The sequence below is a fragment of the Aphelocoma coerulescens genome, chromosome 20 (assembly GCF_041296385.1).
Source record: "Aphelocoma coerulescens isolate FSJ_1873_10779 chromosome 20, UR_Acoe_1.0, whole genome shotgun sequence".
Classification (NCBI taxonomy): Eukaryota; Metazoa; Chordata; class Aves; order Passeriformes; family Corvidae; genus Aphelocoma; species Aphelocoma coerulescens.
In genome coordinates this window covers 7,040,649-7,049,507 of record NC_091033.1, presented here as the reverse complement: position 1 = coordinate 7,049,507, position 8,859 = coordinate 7,040,649, and the positions used below count along the sequence as shown (strand labels likewise).

The following is an 8,859-nucleotide window of genomic DNA, read 5'->3' as shown; positions in this document are numbered from 1 at the left end:
TCCACATTTACACACAGTTGCTACTACACATAATCACCACAGCACTGCCTTAGCAAAAGGTGTTGCTTTCTGCTGGAGAACCCAAGTTGAACAACTTCAAGGAACAGGATTTGACAGTCAGATACTGTTTGTTTCAAAAGAAATACAGCACTTGGTATTTACTGCATGGAGAAAACACCCAGTCACATGCAGCTGGACACTGCAGCAGCTGAAATAACTGCTGTTTCTTAACACTTCAACAGAGCTGGGCCAGTTTCAGTAGTTAATCTGCTTTATTCAAATGAGTTTACAGTGCAAATGCCTTAGAGCCAATAATAATAGTAATAATAATTCCATGTATGTTACTTTTATTAAGCACATTGGACAAGTGAAATCAATCAGTCAATAAGCTCTATTTCTCCAACATAATCATAAAGCTGATTAAGCTATTCATACACTTACCACTCTATTTGGCAAACATCCTAAAAAAGAAGTTACCATAGAAATTGCCTCTTAAAAAAGGCAAGTTTATCTTAAAAAGAATTAAGAGTTAACCAGTTTTTCAACTTGAGAGTTCTGTTCTTTTGGTGAGGAATAAGGGTGCTTTTTTTGCCACAACATAAAGTTAAGTAATTTAAATAAACTTTTCCTGTAAATAAACTTTTGCAGTGGAATGTAGAAATCAAGCAGCATGGCTTACACTTCCAGAAACTGAAGCATTAGCATAGTAGTGCATTATGCTGATTATAATTGTTCTTTAAAATATATTACTTCATATTTAACTAAATGTTAACTTCTATTCAATAGAAGGTTGTGGCTATTGGACAGAACAGGTAATTTCTTTTGTGCTTTGACAGCACAGCTGTAGTGAATTTTAAAAATGCAATAATAAAATAACCCTGGTAAAGGTTAAAATAGAAAGATAACTGATAATTCTGATGCTGCATCAAGCATTATACAATATGTAACTTTCTATCCAACTGCATTTTAATACCAACATAAGAAACAGTAACTAAAGCAGTAAATGAACATTTTGGCTTTCAGCAAAGAGTTCCCCACGTTTGTAAGCTCAGACAGGTGCAGGAACTTAACTGAAGTCTCTATTAGTAAGGACAAGAGGAGCCACTAAGGTCCAAAGATAGAGAAGCAGACAAACCCAGCTGGAGGTTATCTTCACCCACACGGCCGGCCACTTACTTGTCATGGTTTTGAAATCTGCATCAGGGCTAAAAAGTAAGGAAGTCCATTAGTAAACACAGAAAGTACCTCCCACTGTTCCTTGGTACCTCTCATATGAATCTGAAGTGAGGGCAATCCTTTGGGACACTCCAATGCAAGACCCTTTCTGAGAACATAGACAACTAAACCAGCAGTTTCCTGTGGCTCCTTCACAGGCTGTTTTTCTTGGGACACAGTTTTCAAGCCTGTTTGCCCATGCTGCTGTGCTGCTGTTGAAGGAAGGATTTGCATGAGCTGTGCAATAGACTCCTGGTGGCTGCTGATCTCTAAGTGTATTTGCTAATTTATATAACGTCCTGGGAGCAGTGGCTTTTAAGCTGATGCAGCAGAGGGCATGTCCAAGTGTTTCCAAGAGATGTAGGAAATCACATCTCTGATAAGCACCATGTATGGCTGTCCCTGCACATTTTTCCCAGGATGAAGAGCCTGGGACAGCAGGTTGGCCTCTAACAAACTTTTCAGGAGGCCACCTGAAACCAATTCCACATGTATCCCTCCTGCTACTCATCCAGCTGAAGAATGGCAGCCACACTTTCTGCTCTGAAGTAGTGCCCTGGAACCACAGCTGCTGATTGTGCTGCACTGCCTTCTTACATGTTAATTCAGTAACACTAAACTGAGAAGACACAACTCTAATGCAACTGGCATAGGGACAGCACCTTCACCAGCCTGATGGGAGTAGCCCACAGGGCAGGAGTCTCCTATCCACACAGAAACACTGGCACATAGAACCCATCACTTCCCATCTGGCTCTTACCTGTACCAGTTTGTGAGTGTCATCATGATGTAAAGAGAAGCAAGGAAGAGCATGAAGTGGAAGAAGGTGTAGCTGTACTGAACCCCATCCTTCTCATTGTCCGTGACACGGCGCACTTCTCCCTCCTCAGCAGCCCCGCTGCCCATCCCCACGGTCTCCTCCAGAATGGCAGTGTCACTGCCAGACAGTGTCAGCTTGTTCACCTGGCTGTTACTTGATGAGCGGATGCTGCAATGTAACCCAAAGAGAGACATGGTTAAAAACTGCTTTTACAGTCAGCTATGTTTGCTAAGAAGCAAGTAATGGATCACAATGAATGTCTGGGACTAGCAAATAAATTTTTTAAAATCCGTTTGGAAACATAAGGAAATTCCTCAAACTGTTTTCATCCGAGCTTCTGTCAACCTACTAGCATTCCTAGTCCCAGATCATAGAAAAGTGTGGTTTGGAAGGGACCCTAAAGATTATTTCGTTCCAACCCACCTGCTGTGGGCAGAGACACATTCCACTAGACCAAGCTGCTCAGAGCTCCATCCAGCCTGCCCCTGAACACTTCCAGGGACGGAGCATCCACAACTGCTCTGAACAACCATTGCAGTGCCTCACCACCCTCACAGTAAAGAAATTTTTCATAATATCTAATCTAAACCTACTCTTTCAGCTTTAATCCGTGCCCTTGTAAAAGTCTCTCTCCACGTTCCTTGCAGGCTCCCTTCAGACACTGGAAGGCCACAAGTAGGTCACCCCAAAGCCTTCTTTTCTCCAGGCTGAACAAACCCAGTTGTCTCAGCCTTTCCTCACAGAAGAGGTGCTCCATCCCTCTTATCACCTCGTAACACATGTTGTTCTGTTATCTGGATTGGGCTTATAAAGCTTATCCTCATCCACAAAGCAGAACATTTTGAGCCACATTGAACTTTATGAGCCACATTTGGCTTCGGGCCTGAGACAGCAGCTGGATGCAAATAAATGCAGGTACATTTTGCACTAGACCCAAAATCAAACAAAAGAGGCAGAGAAATCCCAATTCTTTATCACTGGATAGCAGTGCAGCTCCTACCTGGAATACAAGAGGCAAAGGACAAAGATAACCAGTCCAACAACACTCTGGGCATCCCACCACTGCAGGGACTTGGGCGGAGCAGGAGTGGCAGGTGGGACAGTGGCATTGGCTGGAACAGCTGTGGGTGCAGCTATCTGGGTGATGATGTTCAGCAAACTTGGGTTACAGTTTCTTTCTGAAAGGGATTTCAAGGGAGATTAGAGAGATGAGCTTTGCCAGCATTTAGCTAAGAAAAAATGACAGGTAAGCTCACAATTTTTCATTCCCTTTAACTGCTGATCTCTTCTATTCTCCAGAGGCAGAAATTGCCTGCAATATTTTTCCTGCCTGTGAGCTAGACACGGGTATAATAAATAAATAACATCAGAAAGCCCTGACACTGTTTCTTTTTCCCCCCCCTTACAAACACTCCAGTTTAGTTCTGTAAAGAGGCAGCTTGATGGTTTCAGTCAAGTCAGCTTTTCAGCCTCACTGGATTTGATCTGGACAGATCAACAATTCCCACAGAGTGGTCTCTAATAACCATTAGCAGCTTCTGCTTTCACACCAAAATATGTGACTCAAGACACGTGTTGCTTACCAGGCTCATTGGACATGGCTGCCCAAGTGAGGTACATGGTGTAGAGCGTGATGACAGAGGACTGAAGGAGGCCTGAGCGAGGCTGATGTTCCTGTTCCAAAGGAGAAGAGCAAGCCAAGGTCAAAAGGGCAAGTTTTACCTAGGGTTGGATAGCTTTACCCCACTGCCACAGATGCAACAATTACTAGCATGAAAACCATTGCTTTAGAAATGCATTGGGCTTTGTTCTATGTTCAAAAAATTGGAAGAAACTCCTTAGAGTTATATCATTTATGCAAAAAGCAACTCAAACACAGAAAGAACCGTTTTTTGGTGCCCAAGACTCAGTTACAGGCTCTTACTGAGTTAACCTCAACCTTTTCGAACAATTTTGTAGATGTGAATCTAGCATGGGATTTGAGCAATACCAGTTCAGAATCGAGTAACATGCAACTTTCCTCTTACTTTAAACAAGCTTGCTCCTAATTTCAAGGCCACAGTATTAAGCAAATAAATCTCCAGCTATTTTCTACTCCCTAACAGATTTCTCTGTTCAACCAGGGCCTTCACCACTAAAAGCATGCCAGCAGTGCTCTACATGGAAACAAAGTCCAAAACCATGTTAGATGAAAAAAGCCTCTCTTCAGAAAATGTGTCACTATGCAGCACAATAGTTTCAGACCAAGATTTTCTGGTTTTAAGTTCCTAACTAGCACAGCTATGATAGCCAAGTTTTAAAGTTTTTATGTCTGACTGAACTGGTACTACATCCTTCTCACTTCCCTGCTTTGCATGTCAGAAGAAAAGAGCAGAGAAAAGTCATACCTGAACTTTCGGAAGGATAGAAACAATGGAGACAGCAATGCACAAGATCATGTTAAAGCTGATGAAGAACTTGTTCTCAGTGCAGTCATCAGGCTTCGTGTAGAAAACGTAGAAGAGAACAACAAAAACCAGGGACAAGGCGTAGAACAAGCTTGTACAGGACAACAGAGCTGGAGGAAAAAAAATTTTTTACATTACACGTATAGTTTTAATAGTACATCTAAAGTGGCTTACACTGCAAGACAGTCCCTCACCTGGCAGTCTGGGTCACAAAACTAGACTAGCAGAATGCATTTTTTTAATGTATGGCTAAATTTCTGCTCACTAAGCAGCATAGCTCAGAGGAAGGCCAGTGCTGCCATCAGGGGAACAGGACTTGCCTTCCAGCAGCAGTTTAATTAGTTTAACTGGTATCAGGCCACAGTGTCATAATGAGAGAGGGCTTTTTGAACACTTCTCATGGACATTTACCTGCCCTGAATTCCTGTGCTCGAGGTCACTCGTTTTTGTTTCCACTCTGCTCTTTGTAAGAAGCTACAAAACGCTGTTGCAGCATTCTTAGTTATGAGCTAAGAACCACAACAATTAGCACTTTGTAATTAGTGACCAGCTGGGGAGCAGGCACCAAGGCACACTCGGTGTGGTACTGCAGCCACTGTCATGAACACAGCTGAGCTCCTGGGGACACAGAGGGGACGTGCAGAGCAAAGCTCAGATTTGAAGAGAACCAGGCTCCGAGCTCTGCACACGCCCTGCAAACCAGGCAAGTGTGGTTCATCAGGACTGTCAAATGTGCTACTCACAAGCCTACAGTATTTTGCATTTTACTGAACAAGAAAAAGGAAACATTGCTATTAATTTCAGGTGTTTAGAGCAGTGACTCAGGGACACTGTGGAGTTTAATTCTAGGTACGTCTGCAAACCAGTAAATGATATTCTGCAGGGTACTGGCCAGTACAAACAAACCCTTTACAGGTTAAGATTCCTACCTGCATACCAGCATTTAGAATTCCCCTCTTCCATTCTCTCCACCCAGCTCTCATTCCAAGAGTGAGCAAAATCCACAAGTAGAACCAACTGGATAAGAATGAAGCAGAAGGCTCCAGAAACACCAATCCAAAACCAAGCTAGAAAAGGGAGCAAGAAAAAAAAAGGTTAGCTTTCCCCATGTGCACACTACCTCAGTTTAAAAACAAGAAAGCTCCTAATTATACTGCACACAGATAATGAAAAAACTGAAACCGTATTTAGAAATGCAGATGCTGTTAATCACTTTGGCCTCAATCCTGCAAAAGCATGGAAGGAGTCCCAGCTATTCAGGGATGCAGCCAATGCTGGCCAAGCTGAGCATGGGAATGTTTAGCCCAACATGTTTTCAGAATGAAGGCAACATCTTCATGTTGAAGATGCCACCATAACGTGGCATCTTTGTGTACATAAGTGCCATCACGCCACATTTCTCTGAGGGTCAGCAACACTTTCAAGTTTCTGTGATGTGACCAGACAGTAGAAGTTTCCCAGACAAATTTTTCAGAGACTCTAGCGAAGTATTTAGCACTGGTCAATGTCATGAGTTGCCCCAGCCTAGTGTTAGAAGACTCAGCTCTTTAGTGACTGTCCCATGAAGTAGAAAATTATTAATAACCAAAACGTATGAGGTTAAAAAGGGATTTCTTATTGCCATAACTTCAGCTGGTCATCAAAATACTGGATGAACCAAGGCACTCCAAAGAAGATGGGCAGAAACTGCATCATCTACAAGAGAACTTTCACTATTGCCTATGAAAATGTACTACTTTTTTTACTATTGCCATAGTAAATCTATGAAAAGGTTTGAGCCTATTCAAGTCAGAATTCCATGATGAATATTAACTGTACCTCTTGTGAAAGGCCCTTCAGGGATATAAAATGCTCCAACCATGATAGCCACAATGGCAGCTATTTTGAAGAACCAGAACCTTTAAAAGAAGATAGAAATCATAACTATTGGTCTTACTCTACACACAGTTATTCACACACAGTAGCCGTGTGCTACATGACCTGTAAGCAGCTTGGTTCTGTTCCAACCAGGGCTTTGGATCATATGATCCTGTTGACTGGGGAGGTTGAGGACTTCCCATCCCTGGAAGCATTCAAGGCCAGGCTGGATGGGGCTCTGAGCAACTTGGTCTAGCAGAAGGTGGCCCTGCCCACGGCAGGGGGTTGGAAGTGGATGATCTTTAAGGCCTCTTCCAACCCAAACCATTCTATAATTTTATGATTCTATGCTCTCCAAAGGTCCCTTTCCAATTAAAATGACTCTATGATGATTCAGTCATCTAACCCAGAACTAAATCAGTTCAATCAGGGAATTGGAAATCAGAAACCAGTTTCTGCTGGCTGAGTCAGACTGGCCTTGAGAATGACCCAGCTGAGTGCCAGAGGCAGCGCAAGGTTGGAGATATAAACTAGCTGCAATCTGACATCTCTATGGAAACAAAGAGCACTGCCCTTTTGGTTACCCCACCTCAGAGTGACGCCCTCAACCAGGACACTGAACACCTTACGTCTTCTTAAATAGGAAGCTTTTTAGGAGACTAAAGCACTACTCTGTACTGGGTCCAAAAGAAACCTGAGGCTGTCCCTGTATGCATAAAGGAATTTCCACTGTGTTCAGCAGAGAAACTGGAAGGAGGAAACAAGCTGGAAGGGCAGCCAGCTGGCTCACACATACCCATTGTGTATCGAGGCTCTCGGGTCATTACTGGTTTTCACTTCTATCATGAGCAGGGAGAGGAGGAAGAAGAACATGGCCATGGCAAAGCTGACACGATAGACAGCTCTGTAGCCCACAAACACATCACAGCTGACAAACCCATCCAAGTGGGGGATCTGAGTGTGAAGTCCCTCATCACAAAATCCAGGTATCTGGGTAAAGACACATTTCATTGTGAGCTTACATTTGCTTTTGCAATTACATTCTTTAAGTCTGTAACAGCCAAGGCTTTCAGTCAACAATCTTCTGGGAGATCAGAGAACAAAAGACTTTGTGCTCAGACCTTATTATCAACTGTCTTTCCCCATGTCAACACTTCTCACCCAGGAAGATTAAGATACCACAGCAGCAGGCTCTGATAACGACTGACCATCTCCATGTCTGGTCAGATTTCAGAGACCAGGCATGTACTAAAAAAGGAACATTCACTGAATTTGCTGTTTCAGCCAGAAACCATTCAGTACATGCAGCCTCTTAACTCGAGAACAAGGACACTTGGGTGTTTGTGTCTCACACATAATCCATTTCAAGTAAAGAAAATCAACAGTCACTGGTACAAACAATGGCATTTAAACCAGTCAGAAAGAGGTTTTTCCCCTCCATACCTTTTTCAGCTGCTCTTCCATGCCTGGTGCCAGCATAATGCAGGCAAGCACGGTACTGAGGAGGAGGAGAAAAGCATAGATAAGACGTGTCACTGTCGAATTCTTGCTGTTGGGGCAACATCGGCACAATAAACACGAGGCACCGCTGCACAGACAGGGAATCTGAAGGGCAGAGACAGGAATAGTAAGGGCATTCCCGTCGCAGCTGACACCGGCGCGTTAGGCGACACCGAGAGGAAAACTCGAATTCCATTTAGAGACACTCCACTCCGCACCGCACAGATAAGGCCGCTAATCGGCGTTTCTGACTGACAACTCCCGGAGATAACCGGGTTTATCGGCCTGGGCTGCCCCTGGGGCCTAGCCAGGGCGGGCCCCGTCCGCCAGCGACCTGCTCCGGCCAGGCGGCCCCCGGGAAGGACACCGATGGCTCCAGCCGGGCACCGCTCTGCTCCCCGAGGCTGGATCCGCCTCGGCGGGACGAGGACTGCGCCCGCGGGGACTCAGAGTGCTGACCCGCCCCCGGCTCGACCCGGGCCGCCAACAGAGGCACCGTTGCGGGCCCGGCCCGCTCCTCAGGATGGAAGGGAACGTTCAGGGTGTGAAGAAGCAAGTTTGGGGTGGGAGGCGAGCCCCGCACTCACCCAGCTGGCCAGCGAACAGACCCCCAGCACGGCCCCCATGGCGCCGCCGCCGCCGCCGCCCGCTCGCTGCTTCCGCCCACACCCCGCGGCCTTACGGGGCGGTGCCAGGCGGGCGCTGTCGGGAGCCGCCGCTGCCGCCGCTCATTGGCTACCGACACGCTCGGAGGCGGCCGCCCGCCAATGAGAAGGCGCGATGCGGCCGCGCGCCAAGGGGGGGAGCGGGAAGATCGGCGAAGGGCGGGGCGATGTTGTTTATCGGCACTTCTTCCGCCTTCGCCGAGGGGGGAGGGGGCGCTGATTGGTTGAAGGGTCAGCGGGTGGGCGGTTCCTAGAGCGCGACAGCCAATGAGTGAGGCCGATTGGCAGCCCGGCAGCCGCTCCGCACCTGCGGGGGGCGCTCGGCGGTGCCTTGGCGCGCGCAGCCGTTGCCGTG

At 46.0% G+C, this 8,859-nt stretch overlaps 1 protein-coding gene across 1 annotated transcript; it reads right to left on the bottom strand.

Moving 5' to 3' along the window:
- Positions 1-253: 253 nt before the first annotated feature.
- Positions 254-8,529, bottom strand: SERINC3 (serine incorporator 3). The gene is made up of 10 exons (XM_069034593.1): positions 8,427-8,529; positions 7,783-7,944; positions 7,136-7,329; positions 6,301-6,380; positions 5,412-5,549; positions 4,423-4,592; positions 3,619-3,709; positions 3,036-3,213; positions 1,976-2,203; positions 254-1,205 (listed from the first exon to the last, which is right to left on the bottom strand). The coding sequence occupies exons 1-10, from the start codon at positions 8,463-8,465 to the stop codon at positions 1,067-1,069; spliced, it is 1,419 nt and encodes a 472-aa protein (XP_068890694.1). The 5' UTR covers positions 8,466-8,529; the 3' UTR covers positions 254-1,066.
- Between the last annotated feature and the right edge of the window lie 330 nt (positions 8,530-8,859).